At 43.8% G+C, this 18,510-nt stretch overlaps 1 protein-coding gene across 7 annotated transcripts in view; it reads right to left on the bottom strand.

The window, feature by feature from the left end:
- Positions 1–4,161: 4,161 nt before the first annotated feature.
- Positions 4,162–18,510, bottom strand: part of LOC129089046 (zinc finger protein 521-like) — an 89,719-nt gene continuing 75,370 nt past the window's right edge. For all 7 annotated transcript variants that reach the window (XM_054596374.1, XM_054596376.1, XM_054596375.1 and 4 more), the window contains 2 exons: positions 15,675–15,790; positions 4,162–4,367 (listed from right to left, as the gene is read on the bottom strand). In XM_054596374.1, the coding sequence (XP_054452349.1) occupies positions 4,338–4,367; positions 15,675–15,790 (146 nt within the window). In that variant the 3' untranslated portion in view covers positions 4,162–4,337. The remainder of the gene's footprint in view (positions 4,368–15,674; positions 15,791–18,510) is intronic.

Genomic DNA, 18,510 nt, shown 5'->3' with positions numbered 1-18,510 from the left:
GGCGGTGGAACCTGGAGAATAGCAGTGAATTTGACCCCACCTGGTCTATATTTTATTGCTTGGTGTTTAATACATTTTTGAAAATCCTCCCCCGGCCCATCCACACACAAAAAATAAAAAAATTCTAGTGCTTTGTCTATTTCAAGTGTTTGTCTTGGTGAGGCAGAGGGAGATGACTGGAGGGGGGTACTCACCTTCAGCTCTCCCAGTTCGGGAGACAGGGGGCATCATTATGAAGGGCTGCAGAGGAGGGTGAATGCATTTGCTAGTCTGTATGTGTGTATCTCGGTGATGGACTGACGGCTCGGCCAGGGTATACCTGCTTCTTGCCCAAAGTGTGTTTGGATGGGCTCAAGTCCCCTGTGACCCTGAACAGGATAAGCCATTTAGAAAATGCATGAGGGGATGAAAGATGCATCTCCCCTACATGAATCAACCCAGAATAAATGTTTTTATTTTCTAATACATTTATTTAAATTTTCAGATGTTGAAGCTTCAAGTGTAGGATGAAGGTGGATATCCTCTGAAGGTGATATTCACAGCTCCAGGTGCTATAATTATTACCTGAAAACTGACTTTGCCATTCGATACATTTGCAGGCGAAAAATCTGTAAAGTAACTTTACTCTTAGGAGATCTATTTGAGATAAAGCTTTCAGAAGTTTTTTTTTACAGTTTTTCGCATTTCTGCAATTACATTTTAAATACAGAAACAGGTTGTATTCAAAATTACGCAGGGTATAAAGAAAAGACAATATCAAAAGCCCTTAAGCTGATCCATAAACACTGTGGCAGGGCTACACACTGAGGTTGGAGCGTCCATTTTGCTGACACAGTTCTGAAGTAAAAAGATGGCTCTCTGGATGTGGAGTGCCGGTGTGAGAGATTGGGTTACCCCAGACACTCCCAGCGGATCTCCTGGCCAAATGGATCTGGATCTCACGCTTGGGCGCACATATTGAATGCCATAAGAGGTCTCTGAGGTCTCTTTCAGTGGGAGGACTGCGCAGCCTAACAATGTGGAGTTTTCACCAAACTAAATTTTGCACCAAAGAAGAGTGATAGCAAGGACATTGGAGCACAAGGGACAAACACTGAATGCATACCTACATTTGTGCAGGTTGTTCATACCCGATAAAGTGGCACATTCTCAGCCTCGCAGATAGCAACAAACCGCACAGGTTCAGTCGGATCTCATAATTCTTTAATAAAGTCTTAACACAGGCTGCCACTTTTCCTCTAAGGGACCATGGGTATTAGGCTGTCAAATGAAAAAATCCAAAATGCCATTTCACACACATCCTGGACAAGAACAATGGCATTTCAGCGACTCCCAAACATCTGGCCCGACTGCCCAGTTTCACCAAGGACCGGCCCGGCTCTTAGCTTCATTGAGTGCCACTTGCATCGAGGTTATGTTCAGGCAACGACACCGCAGAGGATCAGCCAGGCTAAGTTATCTCTGAACAAGCCATCCATTCTGCTGCTTTCTGATGGAAGAATACTTGGGGGCTGTGTAATTATATTGCTTTAAACGAACCCCTGAGAACGCCCCTGCCAAAGCGCCCACAAAGTCTCACACTTGGGCGAGTGTCAGAAGCACATCGCTTGTGTATGCACTCATGTGTGTAGCTGTGTGTGTGTGTGTGTGTGTGTGTGTGTGTGTGTGTGTGTGTGTGTGTATGTGTTTTGCTGCTTAGGCTGGCGTTAAAAGGGAGGCCGCAGTGGTTCTGATACGCCTCACAAGTGAATTTAATTAAATCATAAATATGAGCTGGAGGCCGCCACCCAATTTAATGTAATGGATGATGTGGGCCAGTCCATCTCTGGCAAAGCTAAGTTCTGGACCCGTTCAAATGCCCTTGAAGCTTATTAAAAGTGCCTGGCACGAGGAGATGCTAGCAAAGTTGTTTAATGGATGCCCAGCTTGCATTCAGTATGACAGTTAATGTTGGGCCATACCATCTCTGCTTTTGGACGAGGGGTCTGTCAATGTGAGAGGCCCCGGTCCATTCCTCATATGATCCTCATTATAGTAATGTAATAAAATCTAATATGTGACAGACAACATGCCCATTTGATGTTACGCTTGAAATAAGAAAATTGAATAAGCTTCAGAAACCCCGATGACACAAATTATTTTCTGTGACAAACGTTCTTTAATATTAACATCCAGAGGGGTCATATTTAATAGTTTTTATACACGCTCTGCACACACTAGATCAAAAATATGAATATTACTTTTCTTCTCTTAGTGTTCCATGTATGTTTTAATATGCATACAATATATGGTATAATGCAGTATTTCATACATACAGTACATAATGAAATGCAGTATCTTCTGTGTATTTAAAATAAAGCGTGAGTTCACGGTCATTTGTTACTCACAGCATAACCTAGTTACAATAAGCTGCAGCGCTGAGCCTTTTCAAAACAACACTGAAAGCTTCGATAAATGTTATGCTGCTCGTGTGTCACCATTGATGAATCATTTGCCGGGACAGACAGATGTTGTTGCAGGGGTTTCGCCCCATCCGGCAAAGGCAGAAGAATCTTTTCTGCAGTCTCCCGGAGAGCTGGAGACTCCCTAAATAGACCCAGCGCAAGGGTGTGTAGAATGGGACCGCACAGGGTGATGGGTAATGGAGTCATTAATAACACAGACCTCCCTTAAGATGCTCAGATGTTTGTTAGCGAGAGCCACGAGGGAGTGAGGGAACATAGGATGCAATTTGATACAATGAAAAAAAAAGCAGTATACACTTTTGATGATGATCGTGTTGGTGCCATCATAGGTCTCGTCTGACAGGTTAATTGTGTTCACTGACATTAACACTCAGATACACAAGTCTTTTATGTAGATAATGAAGGGACAATGAAGCCATTTCCTCATACAGTTTTTAATATTTCCATCACATGTGCAACACAAAAAATGAGGTCTGTCAAATACAGAACTCCATATTTGTACAATACATTTTAATAAGATCGGAGATAACTGTCCTTTTGCTGCAGGAGATGGTGATTTCCTGTAAACTGTGTACGAACAACTCTCAATCAAAATGTCAAAACATTAAAGTTTTATACAAAAGTGCATCTCAGGTTCAATGAATGCAAAACATTTACATAACAGAATGGTTTAAAGTTTCGTATGCTGCCACAGAGGCTTCCAGCTTGAGCAGAGAGCAATGGGACACTGCAAAGATACAAGAGGAGTACTTGGGCACTCTCCAGGAGAGCCAGGGACCGAGTTTTGTAACCACGGTTTATCCCCAAAACAGACTGAAATTATGTTCAGTCTTAACAAACCCAAATCCAAATGGATTTTACTCCCCTACTGCGAAAAAATATGTATAGATAACAAAACGTAAAGAAAAAATATTCCAGTAATCTCCAGGCTTCAACGAGCAGTAAACATTGACAACAGAAATGTACAGGTTGAGTCAGTGGGCTGGAGATTTCCCCATGCTCTGAGAGCCACATGGGAGCTTCACGCCTCTGTTCACGAGCCAACCAGAGGAACTAGCCTTTTCCAAATCTGTGTCACTGCGTTTGCATATATCAGCATCCTGTCCTGTTTTTCTGTTCTCCGTGTTGTTTTTTCTCTCTCTTTTTATTTTTTTATTTTTCCTCCCATCTGAACTCCAGCGCAGGCAGTGCAGATTAGACGCACCGCCGTTCTCAGCTGGTCCTCTGGCAGCCATGTTAAAACACGGACAAGATCTCAGCCTATGCTGGTGAATCAAGCTTTTCTACCCCATAATGATTGACCATGTTAAGATACAGAGTGACATACTGCACAGTAGGAGTGGCGCTGATGAAAAGAGTCCTCCTAACAACACTTGCCGGCTCCTACGGCTTCCAACGCTCTGGGTGGCACCCTGTTTCTCCTTTACACAACTGGTTGAGTCTCATCTGGTCTGATTGACAATGTCATTGATATTTTTTCCCCCCCCTTTCTCTTCTTTTTTTTTTAGGACAAACATTTTGAACTGTACATTGGCAAATACTGTATAAGATTGCAATATAGCTGTAGTTAAGCAACACATGAAGAATTCTATGTACAAACAAGTTGGCTTTTTCTTTATTTTTGAAATAATGGTTAGTAAAGATCGGAGGGCTCTTTTATGTCCCCCCCCCCCCCCCCACCCCCCCCCTTTCCTTTTATTTTCTTTGCCTTTCTTTTTTCTTGCTGTAGCATGGTTCCTTGTGGTGAAACTGAACCGAAAGTTCAGCGCAAGACAGTCAGTGGGAAACTGCACTGATGGTAATTGGTGGTCAGGCATTATTTTCTGCGTCATGTGATCCTTGTTCTTGGCCACAGCGCTGATCTTTGCCACGTTAGCTGCTGTGCTGAGTCAACGCGTGGTTCTGCAAGGACACAGAAAGAAACAGGGGAGACATTATGATCACATAAAACAAATGTTTCTTTTTTCCCCTTTCATTAAAAAGGACATTGGGGACATTTTTCATCTTCCATAACAAGGACAATAATGCTCTACACCTAGAAACATATTTCAAATATTATGATTGACAGGTGAACAACATCATCATTAGGCTTTCATTATTCAGATCCAATTAACTTGCACAGGAATCAAACCTGTGTAGAACAATTGCAGTTTGGGATTAAGTTAAATCGGGGTCTAATACAAAGGCACAAGACCACTGACGGATAGCATCGCACTCCTTAGAAAAACCTGCCTCCTGATCAAAGACTGTGTGCATGGAGACAAATCCATAACAAGACACTGGCACACCTGATGGAACATCATCCTTTGATCCAGTGCCTATACATGCATCTAATGTACTGTAAATGTACAGCGCAGAAGAAAAGCAGTCGAAAAATACTTTATGTGCAGGTGAGGCTGTAGAAGATTTGATTGTCCACACTTCTGCAAAAAAGTAAAGGTGCACAATTCACTACAACGGGATAACAAGCTGACAATATCACTCTGTTTTGCTGTATCTCCCCAATTTATGCAGGCACACACACAGGCCGTTGAGAGTGGTTGTAGTGGGGCAGCTGTGCCAGGTTCTTTAAAGGGAGTGTGGACCAGGGGGTGTGTAACTGGTGTCCCTGGTGGGCTGAATCCAGGTCATCTTTTGAAGTGACTGCTAATCCCTTTAATGCAAACTACATGCCCCACTTGCTGCGCTCTGTTTAAAACACGGCCTTGGACTCTCTAAACTGGCATGGACTAGACACACCTGTCACAGAGACATCAGCACGCATGCACGCATGCATGCACAAATACACGCACACCTCAGCGCACACATACATTTTTATCCTGCACATAGGCAGAGAATTAAGTGCACTAGGATGTGAGATGACTTTTTTTTTTTTACGGCTTCACTAGTTTGAAAATAAGTGAGTGAGAGGGTAAGAGACGATCTAAAATGATTACTGCAACCTCAGAGGGAAGGTTTACCAAAGCAGTCACCTTCAGTCCTGTTGGTGCAGAATCCCTCGGGCAGTTCTAGGAGACGACTATTAGCCCCCCCTTGCATTCATTCCTTCCCTCTTTACCCTTTCAGCTGCCTCCATATAAAGCATTTAAACACCTCGACAGCTTTCCTTTCAGCTAGGGCGATTACTTCCCGACAGGTGGGGTAATAAGCTGTTTGACGGGGGGAGCAGGAGTGTGACCCCTGTAAGGGTTAGCGTGGCTCGCCTGGGCCCTGCTCTCCCTTTTTTAAAGAGGCGGCCCCGGACAGCTCCTCTGCTTCCCTCACTCTCCTCTCTTGCTGAAATAAAGCTCCTTTAAGTGAGTCTGGGAGGAGACTCCCCACGGGACACTCTCTCTCTCTCTCTCTCTCTCTCTCTCTCTCTCTCGCTTTCGCTCTCCCCACCTCACCTCCTCCCCCTCCTCACACTCCACCAACCCCCCTACCCCCCGGTGAAGACATCCTTGGCGTTGCCGAGGAGGGACAGGAGCACGGCAACCTTATTAATGAATGCGGCCCATTACCCGTCAGCCTGGCTCCTCGGCGACTCCCAGAAGCCCCTGCAGTACGTGACTTCAAATGGCAGGATATTGACACGAGGAGAGCAAAGCGACTAGGACTGAGTGCGTGTGCCCGTTTGTGTGTGTGTGTGTGTGTGTATGTGGAAGACAGAGAAACAGAGAGAGGAAAATTGTGCTCAACTGAGTGTGCATGCCTTTGTGTGAGTGTGCCAGTGCGTCTAGGTGTGTGTGTGTGTGTGTGTGTGTGTGTGTGTGTGTGTGTGTGTGTGTGTGTCTGTCTGTGGACCCCAAAGGAACGTAGCTCCTTGGATATAATGTAGGGCTCGTAACAGCTATTAGAGGGGAAAATAACCCCTCTGGGGAATGGCTCCCCCCTCCGCATGTCCCGGCTCTGTCTGACACACACTGCATTCTACCTTTTCCTTAAACATGCCAGGAGTTTTCTCACTGAGGGCTTTCTCAAGGACGGTGTTAAACGACTTCAGTGGCTGTGGCAGCCATGCAGACTAAAGGGAAATAGAGGAAAAAGACGGAGGGGATAAAAAATAAAAAAAACGTTAAAAGAAGATGAAACTGATACCTTTATCTCTGTGGATACTAAACTCCGCAAAGTAGCTATAAACTGTTCTGTGTATGAGTATGGAGGGTGGTAGCGACGGGAGGGGGGGAATTCACTTTCCAATCTTCATCCTTTTCAAGTTCTTCAAGTACCTCTGCATCGGTGGCGCTGTTTAAGTTAAATACTGACAATACACAACCACAAATGTCAAAATCAATGTAAAACACCTTATTCAGGTCTTGTGCAATAAAATGACCAAAATGTCCACTAGCCCGGCACGAAGGATGTCACTAATGGTGTCACACCAGAATCACGGCAATTTAGGATTAGATGCCCTCCATTAAGCCTTTTAGCTCCCATCTTAACCCCCCTCCTTCAATGCCACCCTATTCCCCCTGAAACTCTGCCATTCCTCTTATCATCCATTTCCTTCCCTTCTATGCAACCCTTAATCTCCTCCTCGATCCTTTCAACCACCTGCTGGCCACACAGGCCTGCTGCAGGGGCCCAGTTAGCAGCAGTGTTTCAGGTAAACCATAGCAGTCAATTCTCCACTAAATTAAATTTTGCTCTGATCAATAATGCGCACCCGCTTCTCCCTTATGAAGACTGGCTGCATTGGCTCGGAGCTAGCCTCCTCCTCCTCTCCTATTCTCTCATCGGCTCTGTGCCACCGTTAAAACCACCACTTTCATCTGATTACATCACCCCACTGCAACGCCCTCAGGGGTAGTGTGAGAAGAGGGGGGAGAACATCCGGCAGGGGTCTTGTGTACTCATGCAAACAGGTGCAACATGTCTTAGGAATTTAACACTGCTGCAGAGAGGGAGAGGGTGAGGAAAAAATGGTGAACGATTGGGGAAGAGCAGAGAGCGAGACAGAGCAAGTTGGCTAGGGAGCTGATTTATTAACTAATCATTCTTTATGTCGTTCCCCATTGCTCTGGTCTCCATCGATAGCACCCGGTCTCCAGTGAGGCAACAGAGGTGCATCTCTTGCATCAGCTCTGCAAAGGAAGTCCAGCGAACTAACACACATCCGCTCTTTCAACTGATCTCGCTGCATTAAAGACATGCTTCACATTGTCCAACATCACAGGGAGAAGATTAATCGCAAGCTAACAATGTTTGATTAGCGTGACGTTAATACCTGCAGAGCACATGTTAAGTAGCCTACATTGCGTCTGCTCTTCTACCTGGTGTTATCCAGCATGTGAAATTAAACCCAGGCTTTATCGAGTGGTTAGAGAGCTGAGTGAGCAGTAACGACTCTTTAGGCTGTGACCTTTTCAAGGCATCTCTAGCAAACAAAGCAGTGTGCACTTTACACAAGCGTGGAGCTGACCACTGAATTACACAGAATTTGTCTTCAAATTCTCGGAGCTGTATCTTTAAATTCTTACATTTTTTAACATTTATACATCATAGAAATAGAAATGCCACCAAAATTAAAATGAGTGCATAAACTAGCACTGAATAAAAGCATAAATAAATACATGAACGTTGACAAGGCTGTTAACTAATACAACTGTAATTGTTGTAAATCCATTCTTTTAATAAGTTCTTTGTATGTCAATATTCAACCAACCCATTCTTATTCCCAACTCGTCACATACAGAGCCCCTGGTGTCAATTAGGTTAAGTAAACAAAACTACTTGACTAGGTTTAGGAAAAGTTTGTTATGTAACCCAAGTCAAAATAATGACAAAATAAGTCAATTTCACACGGGGACACGAACAGCGGTCTCCTGGGTAAAAGTCCATCCATCCATCCATCCATCCATCCATCCATCCAATCCTCCTCCCTACATGAACTTAGTGATTGGTTGGCTGGAGCAGTATCTGTGAGCATTTTATAAAGTCTCTGTTGGGTTCACATTAGAATAAGTTGAGAGCCTGGTGCCTCTCATTAAGACCCTAAAGGTTGCCTTGTGTGGTTTTTTTTGAAAACCTGGGCATAAGACTGGGCTGCTATTTCTGTCTAATGTAAAGTAATAAAAAAATAGAATTACCCCTTTATAGTTGTATGCCTCCATATGCCAAAAAAATTCTCAAGGCGTTCCTGAGTTATAGGAATCATGAGTTTCGAATGAACCTGAGGTCAAAGTGACCTTGACCTTTAACCACCAAAATGTCAGTTCATCCTTGAGTCCTGGTGGACGTTTGAGCCAAATAAGAAGAGGGTGTTACAAAAATGTCATGTTCACGAGAATGGACCAGATGGACAACCTAAAAATGCAATGCCTCCGGTTATGCCTGTCGCCGACGCAGAGGCATAAAACATACAAGCCCAAAATGTATTTTTTCTTAATGTGTACAGGATATAAAAAGCTATTAAAGGTCAGACAGGAAAACTGCAAATATGGAACGGATTATTTTGTTGGGGTATCTGAGAATATTGTAATTGTACATTTCTGACAAAAGGAAAACTTATTTGCATTAGTTAATGATTACTCAAAGATTCAAGACATTTACTTTTGTCTGTTGATGTGCTAGCATTTGCTCGTAACGGTAAAGCTTGGATGTGCTAATGTGAGTCAAGTAAGTCTTAGTTACAGTAAAGATCACTCATTAAAGATACTATTTAATTAGAACAGTGAAGCACATTTATTTTAACCCCTGCGGCTAAAGTGTCTTATGTAGTTTATCTATAATCAAAAATTTGAAGGAACAGTCAAAAACTGTAAACATCCCCCTTTAAGCTATGATTAAAAAGTCTTATCAGTCTGTGCCGAGTTCCTCCAACCCTGCATGGCTGGCATACGGTTAGTCTGCATAGCTGCATCTGGAGCACGGGGAGTGTGCACAAAACCACTGAGACCTGTGCATACCCGTAGTCATCACTCAGGAATTTAATTAACGCATAAGAGAATGTCATCAAATCATACTAAAACAAAGAACCCCTTACTCTTTCTTTGAGGTTTCCAAACTGCAGGGCGACTTTAAGGAATCAAATGACTTGGATATTTGAGCTAATGCATGTCTGTTTAATGATTTAAGAAGATAAACAATGGACAATAAAGACCCCGTTGTGTCTCGGATAGTTTTGAGGAAAGTTCTGCCACCTTGAGAAGTGTTTTCTTATCGCTCAAAACTGCTGTGGAGAAAGACAAGAGTGTTGCATTCTGCCTTGATCTTTAATGGTGTGTTGAACTCGGCCCAGTATTGACTCAGTCTTCCCTTTGTGCATTCCCTACTGTTGACCAGTCCACTGAGGGAGTAATCCTTTCCTGCTTTGACCTCAGGCCAGGCTTACTGCTGGCTAGTTTAGCCAATGAAGAACACAATCAAATAAATAAATAATACAGCAGTTGGCATTCTCCACAGTCATCACTTATCAGGCCGTAGGGAGGGTTGACCCCAAAACACTGTTGTGCCACAACCGGCCTGGTCTCCTTGGTAACAGACTGTTGTTTTGAAGTGAGGTGTCCGGGGAGTCATGGTCGTACAGTAACAGCACTAGGCTAGGGTGGCGTTGACGTCAGCGATGCAATACAATGTCTTCCATGTGTGTCATTTTGCGTCCGGTCATCTTTGCACCGAACGCTTGTAAAAACATATATAACATCCATAGTGCTTGAAATGCTTTGATTAGATGTCTAACTACCCCGACCAAATGCTTCTGAGGTGTAACCGGAGATGACGGACCACCCTTTTTGTGGGCTGGTGCTTTGTAGCTCCAAATGATACTCATTACCCTGTCTAAGTAGACAAGTGAATGGTACTAGAAACACACTATGCAGTGATCCCGCTGTTTGACTGAGGTAGCAAAACAACTGCACAACTGCTGTGTTATTATGGGGCCTCATTAAGTGAGGAGAGAGTGGGAGACAGGGGGAGAGGGAGAGAGAGAAAGCAATAGAGAGAGGGCCAGCGAGAGGGAGGGAAAAACAACAACACTGGAGAGCGATACAAACCGTAGTCTGAGGTGATTGCAACACACAGATGCCTTTCCAGCCAAAATGAAGACTATGACTAAAGAACCCAATTAAGGGCTTTCTTAGGGGAGCCATCTTGGGAGGGGGATGGGTCTTCCTGGGACATGAGCCCTGGGCTACATCCTCTAATTAGACAGAGCGAGGGGGGAGGATCTCTGCCTGTCACTGGGAGGGAGATGGGGTCCATGGGGTTCCACATGTCAGTCCCAGAAACAAAACACAATTACTCTCACATTTAACCACTTCAGTCGGGGACAGTCTTTGACTAGGGATGTTACAGAGCGTCTGCCCCCCCCGTGCTGCTTGATATGCCACTTCACAAATGCGAAAAAAAATTGAGGACTACATTTTCTGCTGCATTTCCACGCTCTTATCGGAGGGCGAGGGGTTGATCTGCACTCTTGTGTTTTCCCACCGAAATGGAGGAGCAAATTGGTACATTGCTTTTAAATAAATAAATAAATGCTTTTAATTGACGGGTATCATTTCAACATCCTTTTCGAAAAACTGAAGAGTCAAATTACTTTGCCGGTACGATGTGTGAATCTGAAATTCGAGAGGGAATAATTGTTCTAATGCTGTTTATTTTGGCCTCTGCTGCATTTTGTTAACATCAACAGCATAACAGACACTTGAAAATCAAATCACTACAGGCAGCAAATTAAACCTGTAGTGAATTTTCCTGAGAAGCGCTTGAAATGGCATTTATCAAAGTTGCTGAAAGAGTCAACTAAGAAAAGTAAAGGAGACATGTTTGAGGGAGAGATCCAGTGATGGATTCTAGCACAGTACGCCAAGCGTCTCCTCTTTGTTTGGATTTAACTTTCCCCAGTGGTGCAACACAGGAAAAAGAAAAAAAAGGAACAGCTCAAAGGCTTCTGGGAGTTTTTGTCATGTCTCCCTCCAGACAATGTGTTTGCATGCACATATCAGACCCTGGGAGAGACAGACACAAAGACAAATACATACAGCACGCACACTGATGTATACACACACACGCACTGAGAAAGAGAATATCCTCCCAGGATCATTAGGTCTGTCATGCTGTCTAATTCTGATCCACCTACAAAAACTAGAACACCACTATTGTGATACATCACTAGTCATCTAAGGGTGTTTATGTCCCCATTTACAGTGTGTGTACAGTGTTGTACATAATTATAAATAAGCTTAAATATTAATGATGGCGCCTCACAAGCAGCTGTTTCTTTTTTCCTTAATTCATTGTTCTTTTATTTTGTAGAGCAACTTTTTGAAATGGTGACAGAATTCTGAGCACCTGGGGTGATGAAGAAGAAAACAAGTTGTCATATGAAAGGAGAAAAATATATATATACAACTTTCAAAAGCGTGAAGAGCTGTCACACTTGGCAGATCAAGATATTCAGAGAAAACGGGGTGTTTGAGAGCCGCTTAGGGACAAACACATGAAGCTTTGCTTTTGTGCGACACTTTTGGGACGTGGGGCAGTTGGGGCGTTTTTGGGGGCATGTTTTAAAATTCATAAAAAAATTGAGGAAGAAAAAAAACTTCTGGGGAATTAGGTGTCTTTGCTTCATGCTGAAGAGTGCCGTTCTTAAGATGTCATGAAAAGGCAAGGGGAAAAAGAAAGGCCTGAAATATTGTTTTGAAGAGCCATCATTCATAGAATAAACTCAAGTTATTTCATGCATTTAAAGAAAAAACAGTGTACTGCATACACACTTTAGATACATTTAACCCATTTCATTTCATGCAGTTGTCACCTCTATAGCTCTCTCTCTCTCTCCGCTACCCCCTCCCTTCTCTGCGACTGTCCATCTCTAATTTTTTCCCCCTCTTTTCTGTCTTGGACGGACGTTATGACATGCATAGTTGTTTACACCTGGTGACCGTGAAGCCTATAAATATGCTTAATTAAAACGGTGGAATTGGTCACAGCTTGGCAATAATGGCTATCACACGGGGAGAGGAGAATCTCATTTGTGTGGGGAAGTACAACATGATGCAGATGTGCTCTTGTCACTTTCAGCACTCATTAAGGCCAGGGCGCCTCGGATTGTCTTTGAAGGAATCCTTTTAAAAGACACTCCAATTAAGGTACGTGTCCTGCGGGCGTCTGAGGAGAGGGAAAAGTAATACGGCACCCTGGTCCTTCCACTCCTCCGCCGATTGCGGCACGACTTAACACATGACTTACAATCTGGTGTCACTTCCAAGCAATGATAATGAAATTGGACGATTGAGAAAAAAAAAAAGAAAAAAAAAAAAAAAAGACAGCCCGGCTTAAAAGGACCGAGGGAATCTGGCGCTGAAAATGTCATCTTCACCGTTGTGTAATTTCAATCTCATTGTCTTGTCTTTGGAGTAACTGGAATCATTGGGAGAGGAGCCTCCGATTGCAGAGCCCTCCAGTACGCCGCATCGCTGGAGGAGCTGAACTAGTGTGTTTCTTCACAAATGAACTGCGCTCAAAGAAATGTCAGCTTTAAGCTGTGGCTAATACTGCACGCCCATCAGTTAATGAATCTGGTTAATTAATCCAGCCTAGCAGCATTGTGAGTGTCTCAGTTCCTTTCAAATTCTAAAGAGCTACTGTATCAAACTGAAGCTGACTCAAAGTTTATTATCATGTTTCACATTGCAATATGGACTTTGCTAGCACACAGCAACATATTTTTTCCAAAGGGGGCAGCTGCTTTTTCAATTTCTTATATCTAAATTTAAAATTTTAGAACAAAAGTGTCTTATTTGGGAGAGAGGATGTAATGAAGCCATGTCTCCTAGTTGCTCAAGGGGTGGGCAGTAGTTGAGGGTCAGAGAGAGCGCTGCACAGCCAGCCAGCTTGCCCTCCCCATCAGCACCTCATGAAATATCTAGACTTTGCTCCATATTTTAATGGGGAGAGAGAGAGGGATGCACAGGGTGGAGGCTGTGTGAGTGTGTGTGATGGTGGAGGGGAGTTCTCTGGAGAGTTTTGAGGGGAATGGTGGTCTATGCATCTCAGTGCCTATTTTTTAGTCTGTGAAAGAAAGAGGAAAGAGGGAGAGCGAGGGAGAGCAAGAGAGATTATTCTCCTTTGGAATCTGGATTCTGGGGCACACAGGCCCAGGAGTCAGTCAATCTGGCCAGTCTGAGGGGGGCGGCTGGGCGGGGGGTCCTAGGAGGGCTGATTAGACGGATGCTCTCCCATCATCCATCTCGACAGGCTGGCGAAAATTGGCTAGCCCCTCGCAGGGTAGAGTTCACGGGGGGAGGCGGTGGGGGAGGATGTGGAGCGGTGCACTGGATACCTGTCACAGCCTTTGGTCTGTTTCAGGATCTCAGCAGCAAATTAATAAAATATCGTTCCTGCTTCCCTTTACCTGCCGCGGCAGCTCTCCCTCTCGCAGCTCCTTCTCCCAGCTTGCATTGGCCCTTTGACCCCTCCGACTACTGTGAGAGATGAGGAGCCCAGGCAGCCTGCGAGTGGGCCAGAGTGTCAGGGAGGAACAGGGAGAAACTCCAAACTCAAGACCTGGCAAAGGGAGAGAGCTTCCACTTCTCTCGCTGCTGGAAGACAGCTCTACTTCAGACAGACTGACAAACGACTGCCCTGTGTCAGGGAGACATTTTGAAGTGCGATGCATGGGAAATGGCAACCGCAAACAAACAACAACTAAAAACAAGACTCCAACCTGTGCTGTTTGTTGAGGGCTTCAACTATAGACAGTGTAAGAGGCAAATCTAACATCCACCAAGTTCAGCAGTTGCTTCTCAAGACAAAGAAGAAAGTTGGTCACAATACAAAATAAACTGACGACGTGTATTTTTCTGTGCGAATGTGATAAGAAAGAGTACCTATGTACGCATCTATGTGAGCCACATATGTGTTTGAGAGAGTGTGAGCACGCACTCACATGGGATTGCCTTTAGAGCATGGTGAAGGCTGAGTGTGAGGATCATCTTATCCCCCAAGCTCATTCCCGCTCTCCTTTCATGGGCCCCCATTACACAACAAAAGTGCCATAGGTCTTTCAAGTTCTACTCTTGTCTTTTCACACAGGGTGTAAAACAATATAATCATGCACAAAACAACACCTTCGGGAGGCGGAGATCACTTCATTCGAAGAAAATGTAGGAAAACATCCCCAGGTTAAACTATTTACAGGCACCTGCAACAACCCTTGCTGTACGGAGAACACAAGTACCAATCAGAGATGAAAATGTGATAAGTAGGAGGCCTTGGCGTGAATGAAAAGACTCCATGTTGGCAGTTTGGTGGAGCGCGAGGCTTGATGAATAACCTTCCACTTGTTTAATTCATGGTTGGGGTGCTCAATTGACCAGCAGATAATGATCACATTCACCTTCCTCCTGGCAGACACACGCCTCTATGTTTACAACCTGAATCTCAATATGAAAATCGTTGCCGATCAATGGGCTGCCAGGCCCTGGATACTTCCTCTGGCTACTTGCTAATACGTAGTGCTGCTAATCCAAGTTTCAGATAAATGTACTTTGAGGATGAGCTCAGGAGCTTTCGTTTTTTTTTCTCTGCGCTTTAAGGCGAATTAAGAACAATTTCAGTGATAGGACTTATTACTCATTTTTTAATGATTCAGTTTCAAAAGGTAATAGAAAGAGATTCTGGATATGAGAAGTGTGCCATGTGTATGGCAGATAATCCCCAAAACAAAACAGAGCTGCTTGAAAACACCACCACAGTGAAATAATATAATAAGGTCTGTTTCATTTTTTCAGCTTCTCCAAGGACCGGAGAAAAAGATTGCTAGAAAATGGATTATCTCTCTAACGTTGCGAGTTCATAAGTCCAACTACTAACTTTGTTGAAGGGCAGATACGGTCTCCCGGAGGACAAAGCTCATATTTAGCCATGAGGCCTCCTCTGTGATTAGGAGGGGAGATGCAGGCATATTGACTCAACTGTGTTTTTGCCTCTGCACTGCCTGTAATTACCTCTTCAAAAACGAACATTCCACTAATCCTCTAATTCCAGATATTTTAGTGCTCTGCTGGTCTAATAAGCAAATCAAATCATATCTGCACATCACAAATGAGTTTTGGAAACGGACTGAAATAATTCCTTCTGAGTCTCTCATCCCAGCCGGGATGGAGGGGATAGCTGGAGCGCGGTGAGCGGTGTTTAGTGTTTGTTAAGCTGTCATGTGCGATTAGTGGTCGCAGCTTCTGCTGGTGGCCCTTTTTTTTTTGCAAACACCAGCCCGAGGCTCACCTGTAACTCTGTCTGGAAGAAGAACTTCTGTGGGCACTGCGAGCAGTCGTAGATCTTATCCTCCTGTCCGTGTGCAGAGAAGATGTGCTGCTGGAGCTTATTGGCCTGGACGAATACTGCTCCCATGCAAGGAGAGGAGACACAGGGACAGAGGAGAAGGAATTTATTAATGTTAATGTTAATTAATGAGAATTTTCCAAATGTTGTACATAATGCATTTAAAAAAAAGTCACTATAATATGCCAATACTCTTTGCTTCCTAATGATGACCCTGGTAAATTAGAGTAGTACAGCCTTGTAGCCTGCGTTAAGGGAACAAAGGCAACATCATAATTGCTTCTGCTGGAATAAAAATTGAAGACAGAGTATGTCAAATGGCAAGGAAAATTACTTAATCACAAACAAATGAATGCACTATCAACAATAGAAAACACATTGTTATGAGCTATAATGCTATAATTGAAAAAAAAAACAACAGAACAATTTAGATGTTAACTGTGAAGCTAGAGTGGTCATATTTATGGCACTAGAGTTAGCAAATGCATAATGTTTTGGTAATAATGATGCTCTTTATTTAGCACTACTGTGGGGACAACAAGCCTGAAAATAAACAACCACGGAAAAAATTGGCATGGCTTCAAGTGCAAAACATGGCCTCCATTAGTCTACATCGCTAATTATATTGACAATATAAATATTCATGATGTTGCACTACTTATTCATGCACACTCTAGTCTAGATTCGCCATCATATAAACACACAACTCACTGGAACTTAAAACATATACCATACATTTGTGCTTTAATTAAGCCATAGTCCACACTGGAAAGCTAAGGGGGAGGCAATTGTGTGCATCTTGAGTGAGTGTGTGTGTGTGTCTGTGTGTGTGTGTGTCTCTGCATTCTCCAAGGAGCACTTCAAACATGCTGTTTGTTATCCCAGACCCTTGTGCTTTAAGGACGGCTGTCTAATCTCAAAGGTCTGGATGCTCTGGAAAAGTTAGCATGTGGGGGCTTCATTTGAATTTCTTACAGCTCAAAATAACTTTTCTTCTAATGGAAGCACCGTGGGGCCACGAGGAGAGCAGGGAAAAACGCACAGCAACAAAAGGTGAGGTGTCTGTCGGAGATGGCTTCGGGGTCGCTGCAGCCCTGTGGCGGGCCTCGGCAACATTAACTTGTCCCAATTTGAGCTCACCTGGGAGAGTGGTTATTAATTATTGAGCTGCGTACACTTGAGACGCACTCGGTTTCATTGAATGTCACACTCCTGACCTGGGAAATAAAAGTTTGGATTCAAAGCAGTCACACTGCAGTTGGTGGTGCTTTCAGACTGCTAATGCCTGGCTGACAGCTGTCTCTGGAACATGGCAGCATGTTAACCAGAAATGAACAAACCTCCTCTAATGGACAAACAACAACTCCATGGTCCATTTCTGAAACTAATGACCACAACATTATGAAGACAAACATAATTGCAGATAGATGGCTGGTTTTTAGAGTCTGCTACAAACCATTGCCGCCCAAGGTTAAGGCCTCGGCTATCATGCACATTTGTGCCTCTGTTATGCTCCAAAAACGATGACAATTTTCTTTGTGGGGAATACATGCTCTGGAAGACAAAATGCGATGATAAACAATAGCTTTTTCCTTTAGCTGTGTTTTGTCTGCATATACTGTACGGGGGCAGGTCACAGCAGCTGCAGGAAGCCTTCATTATGTCTTTGGCTAGCGGAGGAAAAAGTCAATACAGCAAAAATAAAAATGGATTTGAGACCAGGGGGGCCTTCAAATACTGTACAATAGGGCCAAACGCAACTGAGATGTCAAGTTGGCTGATGCTCGCTGTTTACGCGCATATCTGGTTCAGTTCCAGTAAGAGACACATTTAATCAGCTATGCATTTATCAATTTATGACTCTGCATTCATTATTATGCAAGTGGATAATGGCAGCTGATTTAAAGTGCCAGAGCCTCAAATGCACTAATGGCACTTACGAGTCTCCTGTAAGAACAATAAATACCAAATGGACTTGTGACATTTAAGGCAAAGATGTAAATGGAAGCTCAACTACTTTTGAGCTAATTCATATAGTTCAGTTTTGACATTTTTGAAGGCTTGGGTTATATTTATGATTTCTAAAGATGATTGGAAAACGCAATGTTTGCTAATATAAACTGTGGTTGCCATTTACTCAGTGGTGCAAGTTAAAATGAACACTCTTTCTTTGTCTTCACCACCAAATTAGCACGCAACATGTAATAAAGGGATAAGCTGAGACGGACAATGAGGGGACATTGTATTGGAATTTAGCAGCATGAGTCACATATGAAACATGCCACGGCAATGCCCATTGCAAGGAGAAAAAGTCGGCCTGGAGGGTTAAAATGAGGACATAGAGAAAACAGGAAAGAAATAATCCAAAACCACATCCAAACAGGATCAGTGGCTGGCCATTGTGACTCTCCCTGCTGAGAATGAGAGAGAATAAGGGGGGGGGGGAGAGAGAGAGAGAGAGAGAGAACTTTGTGGAGTTTGTTGGCCATGGAGCCAGAGCAGAGCGGAGCTGAACAGAGCGCTGAGCCGGGTTGGGCGTCAGGGGTGTCAGGGCTGAGGGGGCTGAGGGGCCAAGGTCTCCTCGCTGTGGGGGATATTAAGCCCTCTGATTAGATCTCAGGGGCCGCCCATGGCAGACGTCTCCTTTACTACAGGCCCCAGCTCATCTTTATTTTGGCAGGGTGGTGCTCTCTGCAGGCTGCACTGCACCAATACTAAGCTGTTTGTGCAGGCAGAAAAAAAAAAAAAAAGTTTATCCTTTTTTCCCCCCTTTCTCCTT

This window comes from Anoplopoma fimbria, chromosome 3, assembly GCF_027596085.1.
Source record: "Anoplopoma fimbria isolate UVic2021 breed Golden Eagle Sablefish chromosome 3, Afim_UVic_2022, whole genome shotgun sequence".
Lineage (NCBI taxonomy): Eukaryota > Metazoa > Chordata > Actinopteri > Perciformes > Anoplopomatidae > Anoplopoma > Anoplopoma fimbria.
This window is presented reverse-complemented; position numbering and strand designations above follow the sequence as displayed.